The sequence below is a fragment of the Salmo trutta genome, chromosome 19, assembly GCF_901001165.1.
Source record: "Salmo trutta chromosome 19, fSalTru1.1, whole genome shotgun sequence".
NCBI lineage: Eukaryota > Metazoa > Chordata > Actinopteri > Salmoniformes > Salmonidae > Salmo > Salmo trutta.
The window spans coordinates 32108262-32132407 of record NC_042975.1 but is presented as its reverse complement, the minus strand read 5'-3'; the positions used below and the strand labels follow the sequence as shown (position 1 = coordinate 32132407).

The following is a 24146-nucleotide window of genomic DNA, read 5'->3' as shown; positions in this document are numbered from 1 at the left end:
ATCAGCCATTATTGATGGCGACCCTGGAGCAGTTAGAGTTAAGTGCCTTGCTCAAGGGCAGAGCAAATTTTTTTTCTTCATGTTGTTGGCTTGGGGATTCAAACTAGCAACCTTTTGGTTACTGGCCCAAAGCTCTAACCGCTAGGCTACTTTCTACCTCTTAGAGTCTCTTCTTTTTGAAATGTTAAGTGTGGGTTTTCTATTCTGTACTCCATTTCCTAGACCCCTCTTTCTCAGGATGATGAGATGGCCTTGATGGTGGGCTACGCTGCTGCGATGGATGCCTCCATGTCGGAGCAGGGTTCTCAGGAGATTTCTGTGGCAACTGCGTCAGTAGTAGGAGCCAGTAGCAACCCCCCGGCGGCGTGGTCGGAATCCCAGGAGGGCCCCAGTGGAGTGGCCCAGGCTCAAGCCCAGCAGGCCCCGGAGGACTGGGAGATCCAAGCAGACGAGGACCCAGACAGGGATGCAGATAAAACCTCCATGTCCCTCTGCATCTCAGAGTCAGGCTCCAAAAAGAGCAGGGGTGAGAGTTTATGGGATGGTGCCCTATGCCGGCACTGTGGCAAATCTTAAAGATCTTGTTGTTGTCTATTTTTAGCCTTATTCTCTCCTAAAATATTCTACCGTGCATATCACTTTGGTAACTCTCTTACTCTACTCACGTCCTTATGATCCTGGTCACCACTCCAGTCTGTTATTTTTAGTGTCTGTCTCTCTCTCTTTCCATCTCGTTGATCTGATTTCTCATTTTTCCTTCCTCCTATCTCCACCCTTCCCTTGTCTCTTTATTCTTTGCCATCTTAAAGAGGATACCATTGCTAACCAGAAATGTTTTCCTGAAGAGTAAGTTACCTCACAGCAGCTGTTAGTAGCTTGGTACAGTAGAGACTAGCATGCTATCCATCTATGAAATGTGACATTCACATTTTCTTTCAGATGGTATAACATCTTTTAGGCTGCAACAGCTCCAAGCTGAGTTGTAGGAGCAGTTTTAGGTGCATTTCTATCAAGGTCGGTGCTATTTTTCAAGACCAGAGTTGGGGCTGGGCAATATGGCCTAAAAATCATATCTCAACGATTCACAATAAATATATCACTTAAAAAAAAATGTTTTCTCTAAATAAGCTTTGTTGTACAATTAAAGGTCAAATACACTGCATTTTTAATGATCTAAAGATTTTCCGGTTTGTGAAATGATATCCTTTTTTGCAATAATCACTATGAAATCTAGTGAAAATGTGTTTTTTGTTACAAATTTAACTAGAACCGTGCATAATGCACATTCACTAATAATGACTAACTTCTTGTAGTAGGCATAACAGAAAATGAACACAGGTTTCATAAACAATCTTTCAAGCACAAGCCCATGTAGAAGTGAGTAACCAGCTAATCTTTATATTTGAAGTTTAGCCAACTTGGAACAATAGTGCATTCGGAAAGTTTTCACACCCCTTGATTTTTTTTCCCCACATTTTGTTACGTTACAGCCTTATTCTAAAATTGATTAAATTGTTTTTTTCCTTCATAAATCTACACACAATACCCATAATGACAGAGCAAAAACGTTTTTTGTTTTTTTTGCACACAAAGTAAATAAATAAAATATCATATTTATGTAATTATTCAGACCCTTTACTCAGACCTTTGGTAGCAATACAGCCTCGATTCTTCTTGGGTATGACGCTACAAGCTGGGCAAACCTGTATTTGGGGAGTTACTCCCCTTCTCTGCAGATCCTCTCAAACTCTGTCAGGTTGGATGGGGAGCATCGCAGCACAACTATTTTCAGGTTGCTCCAGAAATATTCGATCGGGTTCAAGTCCGGGCACTTGGCTGGGCCACTCATGGACATTCAGAGACTTGTCCCGAAGCAACCCCTGTGTTGTGTTGGCTATGTGCTTAGGATCGTTGTCCTGTTGGAAGGTGAACCTTTGCCCCAGTCTGAGGTTTTCATCAAGGATCTCTCTGTACTTTGCTTTGTTGATCTTTCCCTCGATCCTGACTAGTCTTCTAGTTCCTGCCGCTGAATAAGATCCCCACAGTTTGATGCTGCCACCACCATGCATTACTCTATGGATGGTGCCAGATTTCCTCCAGATGTGACGCTTGACATTCAGGCCAAAGAGTGCAACCTTGGTTTCATCAGACCAGAGAATCTTATTTCTTATGGTCTGAGAGTCCTTTAGGTACCTTTTGGGAAACTCCAAGCGGGCTGTCATGTGCCTTTTACTGAGAAGTGGCTTCCGTCTGGCCACTATACAATAAATGCCTGATTGGTGGAGTGCTTTAGAGATGGTTGTCCTTCTGGAAGGTTCTCCCATCTCCACCGAGGAACTCTGGCGCTCTGTCAGAGTGACCATCAGGTTCTTAGTCACCTCCCTGACCAAGGCCCTTCTTCCCTGATTGCTCAGTTTGGCCGGGCGGCCAGAGTCTTGGTTGTTCCAAACTTCCATTTAAGAATGATGGAGGCCACTGTATTCTTGGGGGCCTTCAATGCTGCAGACATTTTTGGTACCCTTCTCCAGATCTGTGCCTTGACACAATCCTGTCTCGGTGCTCAACGGACAATTCCTTCGGCCTCATTGCTTGGTTTTTGCTCTGACATGCACGTGGGACCTTATATAGACAGGTGTGTGCCTTTCCATATCATGTCCAATCAATTGATTGTACCTCAGGTGGACTCCAATCAAGTTGCAGAAACATCTCAAGGATGATTAATGGTAATAGGATGCACCTGAGCTCAATTTAGACTCTCATAGCAAAGGGTCTGAATACTTCTGAAAATAAGGTATTTCTGTTTTTTATTTGTAATAAATTAGCAGCATTTCTAATCCTTTTTTCACTTTGTCATTATGGGGTATTGTGTGTAGATTGATGACCATTTTTTTATTTAATCAGTTTTAGAATAAGGCTGTAATGTAACAAAATGTTGAAAAGGGGGAGAGAGAGCGAGAGAGCTTAACTAGCGTCTCCCGGTATGATGCAGTCAAGACGGGTACAATGTAATCATATTTGATGATAAATAACCTAGCTATGGCAGCTATTAGTCTACTATAACGCAAGTTGGCTTGTTTGGTTGTTTGCTGTCTCTCCCTGCTCCCTGTTTCACTCGCTCACAGTAACTTACGGCTCCTCCCCCACTTGCTAGAGCGGCCATCCTCTCTTCCTCCTCTCCGCTTAATAACGTAGCTTAAGAAATTACTTTTCTGCGGCTTCTCTTTTTTATTTTTTTATTTAACCAGGTAGGCCAGTTGAGAACAAGTTCTCATTTACAACTGCGACCTGGCCAAGATAAAGCAAAGCAGTGTGACAAAATCAAACAACAGAGTTACACACACAAACAAACGTACAGTCAATAACACAATATAAAAAATGTATGTACATTGTGTGCAAATGTAGAAGAGTAGGGAGGTAGGCAATAAATAGGCCATAGAGGCAAAATAATTACAATTTAGCATTACTACTGGAGTGATGGATGTGCAGATGATGATGTGCAAGTAGAGATACTGGGGTGCAAAAGAGCAAGAGGGTAAGTCATTAATATGGGGATGAGGTAGTTGGTTGTGCTATTTACAGATTGGCTATGTACAGGTAAAGTGATAGGTAAGCTACTCTGATAGCTGATGCTTAAAGTTAGAGAGGGAGATATAAGTCTCCAGCTAAAGAGATTTTTGCAATTCGTTCCAGTCATTGGCAGCAGAGAACTGGAAGGAAAGGTGGCCAAAGGAAGTGTTGCCTTTGGGGATGACCAGTGCAATATACCTGCTGGAGCGCGTGCTACGTGTGGGTGTTGCTATGGTGACCTGTGAGCTGAGATAAGGTGGGGCATTACCTAGCATAGACCTATAGATGACCTGGAGCCAGTGGGTTTGGCGACGAATATGTAGTGCGGGCCAGCCAACGAGAGCTTACAGGTCGCGGTGGTGGATAGTATATGGGGCTTTAGTAACAAAACGGATGGCACTGTGATAGACTACATCCAATTTGTTGAGTAGAGTGTTGGAGGCTATTTTGTAAATGATATCGTCGAAGTCAAGGATCGGTAGGATAGTCATTTTTACGAGGGTATGTTTGGCAGCATGAGTGAAGGAGGCTTTGTTGCGAAATAGGAAGCTGCTTCTAGATTTGATTTTGGATTGGAGATGTTTGATATGAGTCTGGAAGGAAAGTTTACAGTCTAACCAGACACCTAGGTATTTGTAGTTGTCCACATATTCTAAGTCAGAACCGTCCAGAGTAGTGATGCTAGTCGGGCGGGAGAGTGCGGGCAGCAATCGGTTGAAGAGCATGCACTTAGTTTTACTTGCGTTTAAAAGCAGTTGGAGGCCTCGAAAGGAGTGTTGTATGGCATTGAAGCTCGTTTGGAGGTTTGTTAGCACAGTGTCCAAAGAAGGGCCAGATTTATACAGAATGGTGTCGTCTGTGTAGAGGTGGATCAGAGAATCACCAGCAGCAAGAGCGACGTCATTGATCAAATCAAAGTTTATTTGTCACGTGCGCCGAATACAACAGGTGTAGTCCTTACAGTGAAATGCTTACTTACAGGCTCCTACCAATAGTGCAAAAAGGGTGTTAGGTGAACAATAGGTAAATAAAGAAATAAAAGGACAGGCTATATACAGTAGCGAGGCTATAAAAGTCGCTAGGCAACATACAGACACCGGTTAGTCAGGCTGATTGAGGTAGTATGTACATGTAAATATGGTTAAAGTGACTATGCATATATGATGAACAGAGAGTAGCAGTAGCGTAAAAGAGTGGTTGGTGGGTGGTGGGACACGATGCAGATAGCCCGGTTAGCCAATGTGGGGGAACACTGGTTGGTCGGCCCAATTGAGGTAGTATGTACATGAATGTTTTGTTAAAGTGACTATGCATATATGATAAACGGAGAGTAGCAGCAGCATCGTAGAAAGATGGTTTTGGGGGGGCACACAATGCAAATAGTCCGGGTTGCCATTTGATTACCTGTTCAGGAGTCTTATGGATTGGGGGTAAAAACTGTTGAGAAGCCTTTTTGTCCTAGACTTGGCACTCCGGTACCACTTGCCATGCGGTAGTAGAGAGAACAGTCTATGACTGGGGTGGCTGGGGTCTTTGACAATTTTTAGGGCCTTCCTCTGACACCGCCTGGTGTCGAGGTCCTGGATGGCAGGCAGCTTAGCCCCAGTGATGTACTGGGCCGTATGCACTACCCTCTATAGTGCCTTGCGGTCAGAGGCCGAGCAATTGCCGTACCAGGCAGTGATGCAACCATTCAGCATGCTCTCGATGTTGCAGCTGTAGAACCTTTTGAGGATCTCAGGACCCATGGCAAATCTTTTTAGTTTCCTTAGGGGAATGGGCTTTGTCGTGCCCTCTTCCCGACTGTCTTGGTGTGTTTGGACTATTCTAGTTTGTTGTTGATGTGGACACCGAGGAACTTGAAGCTCTCAACCTGCTCCACTACAGCCCAGTCGATGAGAGTGGGGGCGTGCTCGGTCCTCCTTTTCCTGTAGTCCACAATCATCTCCTTAGTCTTGGTTACGTTGAGGGACAGGTTGTTATTCTGGCACCACACGGCCAGGTCTCTGACCTTCCTATAGGCTGTCTCGTCATTGTCTGTGATCAGGCCTACCACTGTTATGTCGCCTGCAAACATAATGATTGTGTTGGACTCATGCCTGGCCATGCAGTCGTGGGTGAACAGGGAGTACAGGAGGGGACTGAGCACGCACCCTTGGGGAGCTCCAGATTTGAGGATCAGCGTGGCAGATGTTGTTACCTACCCTCACTACCTGGGGGCGGCCCGTCAGGAAGTCCAGGGTCCAGTTCCAGAGGGAGGTGTTTAGTCTCAAGGATCCTTAGCTTAGTGATGAGCTTTGAGGGTACTATGGTGTTGAACGCTGAGCTGTAGTCAATGAATTCTCACATAAGTGTTCCTTTTGTCCAGGTGGGAAAGGGCAGTGTGGAGTGCAATAGAGAATGCATCATCTGTGGATCTGTTTGGGCGGTATGCAAATTGGAGTGGGTCTAGGGTTTCTAGGATAATGGTGTTGATGTGAGCCATTACGAACCTTTCAAAGCACTTCATGGCTACTTACGTGAGTGCTACGGGTCTGTAGTCATTTAGGCAGGTTGCCTTTGTTCTTGGGCACAGGGACTATGGTGGTCTGCTTGAAACATGTTGGTATTACAGACTCAATCAGGGACATGTTGAAAATGTCAGTTAAGACACCTGCCAGTTGGTCAGCACATGCCCGGAGCACACGTCCTGGTAATCCGTCTGGCCCCGCAGCCTTGTGTATGTTGACCTGTTTAAAGGTCCTACTCACGTCGGCTACGGAGATCGTAATCACACAGTTGTCCGGAACAGAGAAAAGAGAATTGAACCCTGTGGGGGAGGAGGGGGGGTGGGCAAGTTGCTACAGGGGTGCTGAGATGTTGGCTGGGGTATGGGTAGCCATGGCCAGCCGTAGAAAAATGCTTATTGAAATGATCAATTATTGTAGATTTATTGGTGGGCAACTGGGAGGAGGTGCTCCTATTCTCAGTGCAGTGGGCAACTGGGAGGAGGTGCTCTTATTCTCCATGGACTGTACTGTGTCCCCAAACTTTTTGGAATTAGTGCTACAGGATGCAAATTTCTGTTTGAAAAAGCTAGCCCTAGCTTTCCTAACTGAATGAGTATATTGGTTCCTGAATTCCCTGAAAATGTGCATATCGCGTGGGCTATTCGATGCTAATGCAGAACACCACAGGATGATTTTGTGCTGGTCAAGGGCAGTCAAGTCTGGGGTGAACCAAGGGCTATATCTGTTCTTAGTTCTACATTTTTTGAATAGGGCATGCTTATTTAAGATGGAGAGGAAAGCACTTTTAAAGAGCAACCAGGCATCCTCTACTGACGGGATGAGGTCAGTATCCTTCCAGGATACCTGGGCCAGGTCGATTCGAAAGGCCTGCTCGCTGAAGTGTTTTAGGAAGCGTTTGACAGTGATGAGAGCTGGTCGTTTGACCTCGGACCAATTACACACGCAGGCAATGAGGCAATGATCCTGGTTGAAGACAGCAGAGGTGTATTTGGAAGGGAAGTTGGTCAGGATGATATCTAAGAGGGTGCCCATGGTTACGGATTTAGGGTTGTACCTGGTAGGTTCCTTGATAATTTGTGTGAGATTGAGGGCATCTAGCTTAGATTGTAGGACTGCCGGGGTGTTAAGCATGTCCCAGTTTTGGTCACCTAACTGTACGAACTCTGAAGATAGATGGGGGGCTATCAATTCACGTATGGTGTCCAGGGCAAAGCTGGGGGCTGAAGGTGATTTTTAACAAGCAGCAACGGTGAGAGACTTGTTTCTGGAAAGGGGAATTTTTAAAAGTAGAAGCTCGAATTGTTTGGGCACAGACCAGGATAGTATGACAGAACTCTGCAGGCTATCTCTGCAGTAGATTGCAACTCCGCCCCCTTTGGCAGTTCTATCTTGTCGGAAAATGTTATGGTTAGGGATGGAAATGTCATGATTTTTGGTGGCCTTCCTAAGCCAGGATTCAGACATGGCAAGGACATCTGGGTTGGCAGAGAGTGCTATAGCAGTGAATAAAATAAACTTAGGGAGGAGGCTTCTAATGTTAACATGCATGAAACCAAGGCTTTTACGGTTACAGAAGTGAACAAATGAGAGCGCCTGGGGAATGGGATGGGAGCTAAGTGCTGCAGGGCCTGGGTTAACCTCTACATCACCAGAGGAACAGAGGAGGAGTAGGATAAGGGTTCGGCTATAAGAACTGTTTGTCTATTGCGTTCGGAACAGAGAGTAGAAGGAGCAGGTTTCTGGGCGCGAAAGAATAGATTCAAGTCCTAATGTACTGACAAGGCTATGGTAGGATGTGAATACAGTGGAGGTTAACCTAGGCATTGAGTGACGATGAGACTCTTCCTAGAGCTGGCCACCCGGCCAAACTGAGCAATCGGGGGACAAGGGCCTTGGTCAGGGAGGTGGCCAAGAACCAGATGGTCCCTCTGACAGAGCTCCAGAGTTCCTCTGTGGAGATGGGAGAACCTTCCAGAAGGACAACCATCTCTGCAGCACTCCACCAATCAGGCCTTTATGGTAGAGTGGCCAGACGAAAGCCACTCCTCAGGAAAAGGCCCATGACAGCCTGCTTGGAGTTTGCCAAAAGGCACCTAAAGACTCAGACCATGAAAAACAAGATTCTCTGGTCTGATGTAACCAAGATTGATCTCTTTGGCCTGAATGCCAAGCGTCACGTCTGGAGGAAATGTGGCACCATCCCTACGGTGAAGCATGTTGGTGGCAGCAACTTGCTGTGGGGATGTTTTTCAGGGACTGGGAGACTAGTCAGGATCGAGGGAAAGATGAACAGAGCAAAGTACAGAGAGATCCTTGGAAACTTGCTCAGGACCTCAGACTGAGACGAAGGTTCATCTTCCAACAAGACAACAACCCTAAGCACACAGCCAAGACCACGCAGGAGTGGATTCGGGACAAGTCTCTAAATGTCCTTGAGTGGCCCAGCCAGAGCCCAGACTTGAACCCTATCAAACATCTCTGGAGAGACCTGAAAATAGCTGTGCAGCGACGCTCCCCATCCAACCTGACAGAACTTGAGAGGATCTGCAGAGGAAAATGGGAGAAATTCCCCAAATACAGGTGTGCCAAGCTTGTGGCTTCATACTCAAGAAGAATAGTGGCCGTAATCGCTGCCAAAGGTGCTTCAACAACGTCCTGAGTAAAGGGTGTGAATAATTATGTAAATGTGATTTTTTTTATTTTTAATACATTTCCAAAAATGTCTAAACCTGTTTTTGCTTTGTCATTATGGGGTATTGTGTGTAGATTTATGAAGGGGGGAAAAAACAATTTTAATCAATTTTAGAAGAAGGCTGTAACTTGACAAAATGTGGCTTCAAAGACATTAACACTTGCAGGCTATAACAAATGAGCATTGTCTTGCAGTGACAGAACGATAAATGAGGAATTGCAAATAATGAATGATTACCTAGTTGGGCTAACTTTTTTTAAATTATTTTTATTTATTTTTTACTTCTTGCTGTAGACCTACATCATCATCCTCTGCCTGCATCCTTACCTTTAGCCTGCTCTGATGATTTTCATATAAGCATTGTAGGCTACACGACTGTGTCCAGAAAATGTCTAACTGCCCACAAACTGAATAGCCTTATTCTAGCTGGCTACTCGACAGCGATGCTGTCCATTCAGCCACACCCCATGGAGCTCCACTATGCCTACCTGTACCGAAGTGCTGTCCATTCAGCGGTGCTGAATCACAGGCACGTCCTTAATGTGTCGATTTTTCTTCATTTCTTGGTTGAGTTTGTTTGTCTTTGTGTCCTTCGCGGTTGTAGGCCTAAGTCATTCCTTTGTGTGCCTTTTTATTTCAATGCATGTATAGGATTTATCTGGCATAGTTTGCATTCGCAGTCAGCTGTTTTATGCTCTGGTTACTTTCACATTGATGTCGGTATTTAAAGTGGGCATTGATAGCCTGTATTTGGCATCTGTCATTTTGCAGTGTATGCACTGCTCCACAAGTAGGCTAAATGAGTCAATGTAGCCTACAGTATGTATGATGAGTTTGAGTAGTACGTTGTACAGGCCATTCCGCAGACCTTGAAACCAACTACACTGCTCAAAAAAATAAAGGGAACACTTAAACAACACAATGTAACTCCAAGTCAATCACACTTCTGTGAAATCAAACTGTCCACTTAGGAAGCAACACTGATTGACAATAAATTTCACATGCTGTTGTGCAAATGGAATAGACAACAGGTGGAAATTATAGGCAATTAGCAAGACACCCCCAATAAAGGAGTGGTTCGGCAGGTGGTGACCACAGACCACTTCTCAGTTCTTATGCTTCCTGGCTGATGTTTTGGTCACTTTTGAATGCTGGCGGTGCTTTCACTCTAGTGGTAGCATGAGACGGAGTCTACAACCCACACAAGTGGCTCAGGTAGTGCAGCTCATCCAGGATGGCACATCAATGCAAGCTGTGGCAAGAAGGTTTGCTGTGTCTGTCAGCGTAGTGTCCAGAGCATGGAGGTGCTACCAGGAGACAGGCCAGTACATCAGGAGACATGGAGGAGGCCGTAGGAGGGCAACAACCCAGCAGCAGGACCGCTACCTCCGCCTTTGTGCAAGGAGGAGCAGGAGGAGCACTGCCAGAGCCCTGCAAAATGACCTCCAGCAGGCCACAAATGTGCATGTATCTGCTCAAACGGTCAGAAACAGACTCCATGAGGGTGGTATGAGGGAGGGCCCGACGTCCACAGGTGGGGGTTGTGCTTACAGCCCAACACCGTGCAGGACGTTTGGCATTTGCCAGAGAACACCAAGATTGGCAAATTCGCCACTGGCGCCCTGTGCTCTTCACAGATGAAAGCAGGTTCACACTGAGCACCGGTGACAGACGTGACAGAGTCTGGAGACACCGTGGAGAACGTTCTGCTGCCTGCAACATCCTCCAGCATGACCGGTTTGGCGGTGGGTCAGTCATGGTGTGGGGTGGCATTTCTTTGGGGGGCCGCACAGCCCTCTATGTGCTCGCCAGAGGTAGCCTGACTGCCATTAGGTACCGAGATGAGATCCTCAGACCCCTTGTGAGACCATATGCTGGTGCGGTTGGCCCTGGGTTCCTCCTAATGCAAGACAATGCTAGACCTCATGTGGCTGGAGTGTGTCAGCAGTTCCTGCAAGAGGAAGGCATTGATGCTATGGACTGGCCCGCCCGTTCCCCAGACCTGAATCCAATTGAGCACATCTGGGACATCATGTCTCGCTCCATCCACCAACGCCACGTTGCACCACAGACTGTCCAGGAGTTGGCGGATGCTTTAGTCCAGGTCTGGGAGGAGATCCCTCAGGAGACCATCCGCCACCTCATCAGGAGCTTGCCCAGGCGTTGTAGGGAGGTCATACAGGCACGTGGAGGCCACACACACTACTGAGCCTCATTTTGACTTGTTTTAAGGACATTACATCAAAGTTGGATCAGCCTGTAGTGTGGTTTTCCACTTTAATTTTGAGTGTTACTCCAAATCCAGACCTCCATGGGTTGATAAATTGGATTTCCGTTGATTATTTTTGTGTGATTTTGTTGTCAGCACATTCAACTATGTAAAGAAAAAAGTATTTAATAAGATTATTTCATTCATTCATTCAGATCTAGGATGTGTTATTTTAGTGTTCCCTTTATTTTTTTGAGAAGTATATAAAGCTCATATTGAGGTGATAATGTCTGGGGGACATTTTGTTTTTGCTGTTCTCCAAATAATAGCATTTTAGAGTTTTTTAAAGTTGTGTAGAAGTACAGTAAATGAGCTTCAACTGGTGGATGTATTTCTACACCCCACTTTGACATACCTGAGGTTTTGCCGAACTGACACCACTGCCACGCCGTTCTGACACCACTGCCACCCCAAACACAGCAACCCCATCCACCAAACTACTTCCTGCGGCTATGTAGAGGACACCATTTCAGTTACTGTTGAATTATATTCATTTACGACAACCTCGTCTTGTTTTCTCCTCTTCCTCCCACCAGGAGGCGGCTTCCTGCAAAAGAGTGCCAAGCTGTTCTTCCGCCGGCGCCGCCAGTGCAAAGACCCGGGTATGAGCCAGTCGCACAACGACCTAGTGTACCTGGAGCAACCTGTGACGGTGGACCGAGAGAAACGCACGGCCACTTTCAGCCGGATGTTGAACCGCAAGCTGCTGCCCAAGAGCAAGAGCAAAGCCAACGGCTCCACAACCCAGACACCCACTCCCACCCTGGAGGAACAACACGCAGCCTGACTCCCCCTCCGATAGTTCTGGAGCCCCCCACGCCGCCATTCCTACCGCCTCTAACCCCTTCCTCAATCCTCCAGCCCCCCACTCCACCACCCCTACCACCCACTTCTTCCCCTCCTCTAGTCCTCCAGCAACCCCACTTCACCACCCCTACCACCCACTTCTTCCCCTCCTCTAGTCCTCCAGCCCCCCACTCCACCACCCGCTTCTTCCCCTCCTCTAGGCCTCCAGCTCCCCACTCCACCACCCCTACCACCCGCTTCTTCCCCTCTAGGCCTCCAGCCCCCCACTCCACCACCCCTACCACCCGCTTCTTCCCCTCCTCTAGTCCTCCAGCCTCCCGCTCCACCACCCCTACCACCCGCTTCTTCCCCTCTAGTCCTCCAGCCTCCCGCTCCACCACCCCTACCACCTGCTTCTTCCCCTCCTCTAGTCCTCCAGCCCCCCACTCCACCACCCCTACCACCCGCTTCTTCCTCTCTAGTCCTCCAGCCCCCCACTCCACCACCCGCTTCTTCCCCTCCTCTAGTCCTCCAGCCTCCTGCTCCACCACCCTACCACCCGCTTCTTCCCCTCCTCTAGTCCTCCAGCCTCCCGCTCAACCACCCCTACCACCCGCTTCTTCCCCTCTAGTCCTCCAGCCCCCCACTCCACCACCCCTACCACCCGCTTCTTCCCCTCCTCTAGTCCTCCAGCCCCCCGCTCCACCACCCCTACCACCCGCTTTTTCCCCTCCTCTTGTCCTCCAGCCCCCCGCTCCACCACCCCTACCACCCGCTTCTTCCCCTCTTGTCCTCCAGCCCCCCGCTCCACCACCCCTACCACCCGCTTCTTCCCCTCTAGTCGTCCAGCCCCCCACTCCACCACCCCTACCACCCGCTTCTTCCCCTCTAGTCCTCCAGCCCCCCACTCCACCACCCCTACCACCCGCTTCTTCCACTCCTCCAGTTCTACAGCCCCCCACTCCACCACCCCTACCACCCGCTTCTTCCCCTCCTCTAGTCCTCCAGCCCCCCGCTCCACCACCCCTACCACCCGCGTCTTCCCCTCCTCTAGTCCTCCAGCTCCCCATGCCGCCTCCACCTCTACCATCTTGCACTGACTGAGAGATCCCACTTCCCGATCCGTGAATCATACACTACTAGTTGGGGAAACATTGTCTTTATCTCCCTTCCTCCTGCTCTTCCTTCACCGTCACCTTTTTTTGAAGCAGAAATATTTGATAGGGAGTATATCTGTTTGGGTGATGCTAATTTGAATGACTTTCACCTTCATGCCATTTCATGAGATCATTTTTTCGTTTGATTTAAGTTGACCTTTTTTTTTTGCAACATTATTGAAACATTCTCTATTTGTGGCCTTCGAAACCATGAGAAGAACTACTGGTGGCCAACCTGGACCCTCGTCCAATCTGAGGGTGGTCAGGGCAACCTGATGGGATCTGATGGAAGGTGGACCAAAGGAGAAAAGAATGGTGTTGACAACTCCACTAATATCATATTTTTTGCCCTCAGAACAGCCTCAATTCGTCGGGACATGGACTCTGCAATGTGTCGAAAGCGTTCCACAGGGATGCTGGCCTATGTTGACTCCATTGCTTCCCACAGTTGTCAAGTTGGCTGGATGTTCTTTGGGTGGTTGAACATTCTTGATACACACAGGAAACTTTTGAACAAGAAACACCCAGCAGCGTTGCAGTTCTTGACACAAACCGGTGCGTATGGCACCTATTACGATACCCCGTTCAAAGGCACTTAAATGTTTTTTCTTGCCCATTCACCTTCAGAATAGCACACATACACAATGCATGTCTCAATTCCCTAAAAGCTTAAAAATCTTTCTTTAACCGGTCTCTGCTTCTTCATCTACACTGATTTGAATTTGATTTAACAAGTGATATAAATAAGGGATCATAGCTTTCAACTGGATTCACCTGGTCAGTCTGTCATGGAAAGAGCAAAAGTTCTTAATGTTTCTTCAGTCAGTGTATAGAAATAGCAAGCAGCTTATGTACTGTAGGCCCTATGTGATTGAGATAGGTGTTTGATGTGTTGTCAAGGGAACCAGTCTGTTCCACTAAGGTTGATACTAGTGGGAGATGATAAAGCCTAACATTGTAATACAAGACATCTTATCTAAAATAAATTCACATGCAAACCTCAAAGCTACTGTGAAAATCATATGCTAGACTAAACATTTCAGTTAAGTTATGACAGTATTGTAAATAACACATCTAAAGAGGTAAATGTCATTCATCCGTTACCTGACACTGAAACCATTTTGGAAAGACCAAAATTAGTTTTTAATATATAATTCATTGAGTTTTGTATTGTACACTATAAACACTATTTCAAAACAGTGCAGCGACATCATGGAGAAGATGAATTTATTTTTTATATATTAACATTTTTGAATGTTTTTTGTATTATCACTTTTCTTTTATAAGCTATTGCAGTGTTTTTAAAATGATATGCAATTTATTGTCGTCTTCTGACCTAAAGATGCCCTCTTTACACTACAACTCTGTCTTGGGTTGGTGAAGTGGTAACTAGAACCCCAATGATCTCATATGCTGAGAGAGGGAAAGAAAGTGATACTACCCCAAGGCATACTTATTGCAGTGTTCACTAAAAATGCAGTGTTGATGCGCACATGCATTTCCACTGAATTACTTGTGTTTTTGCTGTTTTTTTGTTTTAAAAATGAAATGTATCGGAGCTTTAAACATCTTAACTGAAAGGGTGATAAGGAAAGTTTGGGAAATCTGAATGGTTTCACTGCTTTGGGCTTTTACCTAGCTAATGATTGTACTGTTATTTTTCATAAACCGGTAAATTAAATGAATGTTGTCTTCGATATGATTTCCCTTTGTGTTAACTACTGCTTTTCTTCTCAGCAAATGAACCTCCTGAGAGGACTGCTATACTCTTATGGACATGATGGCAGTACTCAAGATGGATGTAGTAGTCAGATGCCCTACTGTTTGCAATACTTTTGAAAAGACTGGAGAACAGTTCTTCTACCAGTGTAGTAGTGACAAATTGTAGTGTTAGGGATTACCTCTTGGAAATCATCAATTTTTCAGGTATGAACAGTCTTAGAATGACCTGGGGTCTGTGTGACCATGGCCTTGCTATCTATCCCTAACTGTGCTTTCTATGCCTATCAGCTGGTGTTTTCAGAGGACTTGTGAATGTTGCTATATGGCTTGAAAGGCTTTGAGATGAGAGAGGGGCCAGTTCAATTTCCCCCTCTCAACAACCCATATGAAAACTGTATAATCAAGGAGCCCTGCTTTTTATCATATCCAGGTATGACTGACTGATTACACTGGGGTATCAGGTTGCTGGAAGAAAAAAATGCATGCCATTTGTGTTGATCTAGAACAACCGCATTAATGAAGTTATCTCCTGCATATACTGTATGGGTTATATTTGAAGTGGTGGACTGGCCGTAGGGCAGTTTGGGCAAATGCCAAATGGCCTGGTCCATTTTTGGCCAATTGGGCCTGTTAAAATGTAGTGCAAAATTTTTATTTGGCTAGTAATGAAGGCCTTGAGGAGAGAAATTTGCCAGGATGGGGGCATTGAACAAAATGGGCTGGTGTGTTAAATGCCTGGTACCAAGCTCTTGCTGTTTTGAAAAGTTGTGGGTCAAATATTGACATGGGCTGCTGGTAGAGTTTCCAATGGCCTGACTGCTCCCTGTTTTAGTAAATAAGATCAATTTTAGAGCCATGTTGCAGATTGAGGCATATGCTGACACCCGAAGTCATCTAAAAACCATGTAAAAAGAATGTGGGAAGTTTTAACCATGCTAACTTGTTTCTCAGGCTTTAACATGGCTACTGACAAGTGCAAGATTATGCATTTCAATAGGCAGTGGGCCTGTATTTGATCTAACTGCTTCCTGACATTTAATATTGGCATTGGCTCTGAAATGCACAGAACCTGGTTGACTGCTTATATTGAATGTCAGTCAATGCCATGCAGGGATTATGACTAATTAATTATTGACATCAGGTTTATCATCTTGAGCAATAAATATTGTCTGAATAACCACTGAAGTGTGCTGTTCTTTCAAGCTGTGAAAAAAAGCTTGTTTCCCTTTTCTGACATAATAGGGCTATGTATTAAAGTTGAGGCCACACCTATTTTATGCAATTAAATGTTTATGTAATGCAATGTTCATATGGAGATCACATCTACAGTTGAAGTCGGAAGTTTACATACACCTTAGCCAAATACATTTAAACTCAGTTTTTCACAATTCCTGACATTTAATCCTAGTAAAACTTCCCTGTCTTAGGTCAGTTAGGATCACCACTTATTTTAAGAATGTGAAATGTCAGAATAATTGTAGAGTGACTTATTTCAGCTTTTATTTCTTTCATCACATTCCCAGTGGGTCAGAAGTTTACATACACTCAATTAGTATTTGGTAGCATTGCCTTTAAATTGTTTAACTTGGGTCAAACGTTTCGGGTGTTCTTCCGCAAGCTTCCCACAATAAGTTGGGTGAATTTTGGCCCCTTCCTCCTGACAGAGCTGGTGTCACTGGGTCAGGTTTGTAGGCCTCCTTGCTCGCACACGCTTTTCAGTTCTGCCCACAAATTTTCTATAGGATTGAGGTCAGGGCTTTGTGATGGCCACTCCAATACCTTGACTTTGTTGTCTTTAAGCCATTTTGCCACAACAGTGGAAGTATGCTTGGGGTCATTGTCCATTTGGAAGACCCATTTGCGACCTAGCTTTAACTTCCTGACTGATGTCTTGAGATGTTGCTTCAATATATCCACATAATTTTCCATCCTCATGATGCCATCTATTTTATGAAGTGCACCAGTCCCTCCTGCAGCAAAGCACCCCCACAACATGATGCTGCACCCCCGTGCTTCACGGTTGGGATGCTGTTCTTCGGCTTGCAAGCCTCCCCCTTTTTCCTCCAAACATAACGATGGTCATTATGGCCAAATAATAATATTTTTGTTTCATCAGACCAAAGGACATTTATCCAAAAAGTACGATCTTTGTCCCCATGTGCAGTTGCAAACCATAGTCTTGCTTTGGAGCAGTGGCTTTTTCCTTGCTGAGCGGCCTTTCAGGTTATGTCAATATAGGACTCATTTTACTGTGGATATAGATAATTTTGTACCTGTTTCCTCCAGCATCTTCACAAGGTCTTGCTGTTCTGGGATTGATTTGCACTTTTCGCACCAAAGTACGTTCATCTCTAGGAGACAAAACGTGTCTCCTTCCTGAGTGGTATGACGGCTGCGTGGTCCCATGGTGTTTATACTTACGTACTATTGTTTGTACAGCTGAACATGGTACCATCAGGCATTTGGAAATTGCTCCCAAGGATGAACCAGACTTGTGGAGGTCTACAATTTTTTTCTGAGGTCTTGGCTGATTTCTTTTGATTTTCCCATGATGTCAAGCAAAGAGGCACTGAGTTTGAAGGTAGGCCTTGAAATACATCCACAGGAACACTTCTTCTGACTCAAATTATGTCAATTAGCCAGAAGCTTCTAAAGCCATGACATAATTTTCTGGAATTTTCCAAGCTGTTTAAAGGCACAGTCAACTTAGTGTATGTAAACTTCTGACCCACTGGAATTGTGATACAGTGAATTATAAGTGAAATAATCTGTCTGTTTACAATTGTTGGAAAAATTACTTGTGTCATGCACAAAGTGGATGTCCTAACTGACTTGCCAAAACTGTAGTTGTTATCAAGAAATTTGTGGAGTGGTTGCAAAACACGTTTTAATGACTCTAATCTTAGTGTATGTAAACTTCCGACTTCAACTGTACACCAGAGACTCTGGATATAATGACAAGATGCTTGTGTCTCTGCCAATGACTGCATTCGGAAAGTATTCAGACCCCTTGACTTTTTCCACATTTTGTTACATTACAGCCTTATTCTGAAATTGATTAAATCTTCTTGGGAAGGGTACCAAAAATGTCTGCAGCATTGAAGGTCCCCAAGAACACAGTGGCCTCCATCATTCTTAAATGGAAGAAGTTTGGAACCACCAAGACTCTTCCTAGAGCTGACCGCCTGGCCAAACAGCAATCGGGGAGAAGGGCCTAGCACTCCACCAATCAGGCCTTTATGGTAAAGTGGCCAGACAAGCCACTCCTCAGTAAAAGGCACATGACAGCCCGCTTGGAATTTGCCAAAAGGACTCTCACACCATGAGAAACAAGATACTCTGGTCTGATGAAACCAATATTGAGCTCTTTGGCCTGAATGCCAAGCTTCGCGCCTGGAGGAAACCTGGCACCATCGCTATTGTTAAGTATGGTGGTGGTGGCAGCATCATGCTGTGGGGATGTTTTTCAGCGGCAGGGACTGGGAGACAAGTTAGGATCGAGGGAAAGATGAAAGGAGTGAAGTACAGAGAGATCCTTGAAGAAAACCTGCTCCAGAGCACTTAGGACCTCAGACGGGGATGAAGGTTCAACTTCCAACAGGACAACGATCCTAAGCACATAGCCAAGACAACGCAGGAGTGGCTTTGGGGCAAATCTCTGAATGTCCATGAGTGGCCCAGCCAGAGCCCGGACTTGAACCCGATCGAAGATGTCTGGAGAGACCTGAAAATAGCTGTGCAGCAACGCTCCCCATCCAACCGGACAGAGCTTGAGAGGATCTGCAGAGAAGAATGGGAGAAACTCCACAAATACAGGTGTGCCAAGGTTGTAGTGTTATATCCAAGAAGATTTGAGGCTGTAATTGCTGCCGAAGGTGCTTCAACAAACTACTGAGTAAAGGGTCTCAATACTTAGGTAAATGTAATATATATATACATTTTTGCTTTGTTTCCCCCCCCCCCTCAATCTACACACAATACCCCATAATGACAATGTAATCAATTTTAGAATAACGCTGTAACATAACAAAATGTGGAAAAAGTCTAGGGGTCTGAATCATTTCAGAATGCACTGTATATCCGCCCCACAGCTATGTATTTAGCCAATGCAGATTATGCTATATGATGCATTTACTTTACACTTCAACATTGTATGGCAGCCGTGTCAGCTCCCCATTAACATTACGTGGGGAATATTTAATCAATGATATTTAACTGAATGTCTAGAATTAGAATAACATTCAAAATTGTAAAAGTTAGCGTAACTAAATATATGGCTCTGATCCGCCCTAACAATAGGATTCCTTGTTCGCAGAGTTGAATGGTTGGCTGTCAAGCTCCCGCTTATTCCTGTCTTTGGATTGGTGGATACATCTCAATTTTTTTTATGAGGGAGTTAACGTCAACTGCCTGTTTTCAATGTAGTGAGATGCTACGCTAGCCTAATGAATATGCATAGACCGTCTCGAATTTCTGTGGGGGCAATTCTGATATTAAGCGTTTTCCTCAAAGTTGCTGGGAAGTCACGTGCATCACAGTTATATCAGTACACTCGTAACAACCTAAGTACAACGAAACTTCTATTATATCAAATAAGGCCTCATGTATCAAAATAGCAATAGTTTTTTTTCTCCTGACTAAATTCGACACTACAAAAACTCCTCACTTGCTTAATAATTCATGATCTACTTAACGTGGACAGATTTTGGGAGGGAGTAAACCCTCTCCCTTCGCCCCTTCCATTCTGTTTACACTCAGAGGGCCATGGTTATTTGCGTATTCAAAGTGTGGACTGAATGAGTGCAGTTTGGTTTTCAATAGCCTATTGTTCATGTGAAAATATAGATATATTGCATTGAAATAGGTGATCTGGTTGTGTAAAGCAAATTTGTAATGAATAAGATGTTATTTTAAAAACGTGTTTAATTGTCCATTTGATAACGCGAGCGATTGAGCAAAACTACGATTCCCAGACTACACTTCACTGCATTTCCGGTCTTGCGCGGTTTCTGGAGCGGATTGGAACCCGGAGTCAGGATTCTGTAAATGTGTAGTAGTTGGATAGCAGGTAACGTGTTTATTTCTGCAGTTTGAACAAACAACAATTGTGCCACCGTGCAGAACACAATATTTTTAGTTTGCATGGTGCACACGGAAACTCCCGGAGGGTCAGAATAACGCCGTTCTGACGTTGAAATGTACTGGCTCCAGATGGGGTTTGCGTCTCCATTCCATCCGCCATGCCGATTGTTCTTTGTTACATTTGCATTCCGCAAAATACGAGACTGAGATCTGAGTTAAAACCCGGCTAGAGTTCGGAAACCGGTGAAAACCGGGATCCTATTCTTATTGTGTAGCTACTCCCCTGGTTAATTGTGATTAGCGTGAAATGTATAGCGTTATTTTCATACTGGAGAAGTGTAACGTTATGGCCTTTGCTTTAGTGAAGTCTCCATACATTTACCACACCACTGTTTTTGTCCAGAATATAGCTCCAGGTGGATTTATCCACATGAATCAAGAAGTGTAGGCCTTACATCAGCCACTCCTTTGGTCCACTTCAGAGGATTGCATACATTCTTCAGAATTAATTAAGTTGACCAACATATTTGGTATTTATACATGTATTTCTCTTGCAACCAACAGCCTCTCTCTATAATGATCATGTTGTAATAATGTAATGATAATCTCTAAGTAAAAATAGGTAGCCTACTGATCTTGTAAATAGCATTGGTTCCTTATCTTCCATGACCCTTTAAACTCTTGAAAGTTTTGATTTCAATAAAGCAAATGATACACATGTTACAAAGGTTTGTAACACCATCCCTTTCTCCTTTTTTTTTGAAATTGTAGATTGTCATAATGACGGAGCAAACACCAGATGAGTTTATCTGTGAGTATACTGAAAACTTCAATGCCTTGAAATGGCAAAGTGCGCATTGCCATTCTATTGTAGCTCTCACTTGGTCTGCACATGCGTGTGTGTGGCACCCTACAGGTGCATATGTGTGTATTTCACATTGTGCATGCCTGTGCCTATTTAGACATAACCCACTGGGCACAGACGTCGATTCAACATCATTTCATTGAAATTACATGGAAACAAGGTTGATTCAACCAGTGTGTGCCCATTGGGAAGGGTATGTGATATGTCAACCTCGTCTCAGAGCATTTCGTATTATTCTGTACGTAAATTGCCCCACTCCATTTAGGATAATACTGTATGCCTGCTGTAAGTTGCCTATATGCAGCCTAAACAGAAAGAGGAATGTGGACAGAGACCTACTAGAGCAGCATGACCCCCTCAAGATTCTGAGCCTGCCTGGCAGGGTTGGTCCTACAAAGCCAGCGCCCCCTGATGGGAGAGCATAATATACAAGGACATTCTCAAAGCTGCTAATGAGAACCTTGATGACCTTGTACCTAGCCGGTGTGGTACCCCCAACCAGGTAGTGACAGGGCTGGCAACACTGGCTGCAGTAACCCATGGGGAGGGGGTCACAATCGGACAATCAGAGAGGGGGCATATTATTGTGACCCTGGTGGGGTCACAATAATATAATCAAAGGTCTGACTGCACAAAGAGGCTTAGGAAAATGGTCACAATGGGGGACCAGTGTATCTGATCTCCATCACCTAGGACTTAACATTGGTTAATCAAATCTCCCCATTTTTGCCAATTTTGCTCAATCTTGCATGCTTTCTCAAACAGCTGTAACTGGATATGCATTTGTAAATCAAGTCTTTTCTTGAGTTGGGCTCTGTGATGTAACAACCGTTGAGGATCTGAGCTTATGGTTGATTGTGCCGAAAAGGGGTTGAGTGTGTAAGAGTGTGTGTGTGTGTTTGTGTGTGTGTGTGTGTATCCCACATCTGTTGCTAGGGGGTAAGGATGTTACGGTCAATATAGGATGAATCACAATAATTGTTTGCTATAATAATAATTGCTTGAACTGAACTATCAACATTATTATGCCTATTTATTGTTAATGATGGGAATTGAGATACATTTTCAAAAATCTTGCGTATCGTTTTTTTTAAAGAGCTATGTATAAAGCAAATTGAGGTAAGAGCAATGGAAATGCTTTTAGCGGAAATCTGCTTCAGTTCTGTGGGTGGCACTGTGTGCTCTTTTCAAAGGATGGATCCTGGCCTCTTGTGGGGCCTAGGGATCCGGGCGGATGGGGGTGGCCGGTCAGTCACTGGGATGACTACCCAATTTGTGATTTGGAGGGGCTTTAACAGGTGGAATAGTGGAGAACAATTGGAGGGTTACTTAGTAGCAATACAAATATCATGGTATAGTTATATGGACACTCAATCACTATGGTACTTTGTAATGGTAAATTTACAAATACATATTATGATAAATAGATTTGAAACTTGTATCTCATTATGGTAATTGGTGAAATAAGTATAGACAGTTCTAATTGTAATGGCTTAGCAGATAATAAGAAAAGACTATCAGTATTTACCTGGCTAAAAGAGAAGGAATATAATATCTATTGTTTACAGGAAACTCATTCAACCATTTTAGTTGAAGTTGTGTAGAAAAAGGACTGGGGGAGTGAAATATACTTCTCCCATGGGCAAAGAAACTAAAAAGGGGTGATGATATTAATTAACAGTAATTTTGATCTGAATGTGCAAATTGTTCAAACAGATCTGCAAGGTAGATGGATTATTTTAAATATGTTATTGGACCATAAACAGATATGGCTCATTAACCTTTACGGACCAAATCATTTATTTGAAAATATATATAATCAATTATCAACCCTACAAGCAATACACAACTCTATTATTATGGTGGGGGATTATAATACTATTTAAATACCTCAATGGACCATAAAGGAAATCACACTACAAACTATCACCCTCATGCTCTTAAGGAAATCATGAATGTCATGGATATATTGGAACTAGTGGATATATGGAGACTTAAATATCCTGACTGAGTGAGCTATACATGGAGGAGGTTTAATATCCTGACCTAGTGAGATATACATGGAGGAGGTTTAATATCCTGACCTAGTGAGATATACATGGTGGAGGCTCAATCAAGCTAGTTATATATTTCTCGTTGGCACCAAACGTTTAAAAGTGTTGATAGGGGACAAAATGCGGTCGGACCATCAGATAATTGGCATATACATAACTCTTACTGAATATCCTTATGGGCGAGGATCCAGATTATCTTATTGTATGGGACACTTTTAAATGTGCCTTTAGAGGTCAGTACTCAGCTCTAAAACGAAAGCAATGTAGGTCAAAAGAGTTCATATTAACATAGGAAATAGAGGGACTAACAGTACAGATGGCAATAAAAACTGTACCATAAAGGCACAGAACACGTTAGAGGAAAAACAAAAAGAAATGGAGGAACTTATTCAAGAAAGATCAAGTGTAATATATTATAAAAATAAAGCAAACTGGATGGAAATGGGGGAAAATGCACCAAATACTTTTTTAATCTTCAACATAGAAATGCTACCAAAAATTATTTACTGAAACGTGTTACAAATGACACCCTTGATTCACCAAATTATATTATTGATGGAATTAAAGCCTTTAAGGCCGGGAAAACTCCAGGGCTGGATGGCATACCAATTGAGGTGTATTTTATGATATACTCAGAGGATCGTTATTAGCATGTTTTAACCACTCCTATGTAAATGATAGATTATCGGACATTCAACAAGAAGGTCTGATTTAATTTTACTGAAACAGGATACAAGTGGTAAATCTAAAGATCCAGTCCATGAAAAAAAAGTCGAGGCCCCTTACACTTAAAAAATTATAGCAAAATGTGTAGCGCATAGAATTAAAAAGGTATTGTCGGATATTACTCTTTCTAATCAGACAGGTTTTTTACATGGATGATACATTGGAGATAATATAAGACAAGTACTGGAAACAATAGAACACTATCAAAAATCTGGGAAACCAGGCCTGCTATTCATAGCTGAGTTTGAAAAGGCTTTTGATAAAGTACGACTGGAGTTTATAGATAAATGCCTGGAACATTTACATTTTGGACGATCTCTTATAAAATGGGTTAAAGTCATGTATAGTAAAATGGGTTAAAGCTCATCTACCCCCTAAAAAATAAATACAAATAAATAAAAAAAATACTATATGTTATGTTTGGTATGGTTACTTAAGACAGATGGTTACTTTAAGGCAAAAACGAAAGGAGGGTGGTTGGTCGAAGTGGGCGTATAACGTGAACGTCTAGCAACCCAAAGATTGCAAGTTCGAATCTCATCACAGACAACTTTAGCATTTTAGCTAACTAGCAACTTTTCAACTACTTACTACTTTTTAGCTACTTTGCAACTACTTAGCATGTTAACTATCCCTACCCCTAATTGTAACCCTTTTAGCTAACCCTAACCATAGCCCTTTAACCAAACTCCTAAACTTAACCTTAACCACTAGCC

The 24146-nt window shown here is 44.0% G+C and overlaps 2 protein-coding genes across 7 annotated transcripts in view; both read left to right on the top strand.

Moving 5' to 3' along the window:
- Window positions 1–13291, top strand: part of LOC115154346 (C2 domain-containing protein 2) — a 28635-nt gene extending 15344 nt beyond the window's left edge. For both annotated transcript variants that reach the window (XM_029700492.1, XM_029700493.1), the window contains exons 12-13: window positions 223–526; window positions 11575–13291. In XM_029700492.1, coding sequence (XP_029556352.1) covers window positions 223–526; window positions 11575–11825 — 555 coding nt within the window. In that variant the 3' untranslated portion in view covers window positions 11826–13291. The remainder of the gene's footprint in view (window positions 1–222; window positions 527–11574) is intronic.
- Window positions 13292–19460: 6169 nt separating this feature from the next.
- The window catches only part of LOC115154343 (PR domain zinc finger protein 15), a 29311-nt gene continuing 24625 nt past the window's right edge, over window positions 19461–24146 (top strand). For 2 of the 5 annotated variants that reach the window (XM_029700486.1, XM_029700483.1), the window contains exons 1-2: window positions 19686–19771; window positions 20557–20596. In XM_029700486.1, the coding sequence (XP_029556346.1) occupies window positions 20566–20596 (31 nt within the window). In that variant the 5' untranslated portion in view covers window positions 19686–19771; window positions 20557–20565. Of the gene's footprint in view, window positions 19772–20146; window positions 20316–20556; window positions 20597–24146 lie in introns of those variants that run through there. The other 3 variants (XM_029700484.1, XM_029700487.1, XM_029700485.1) reach the window with 3 other exon arrangements.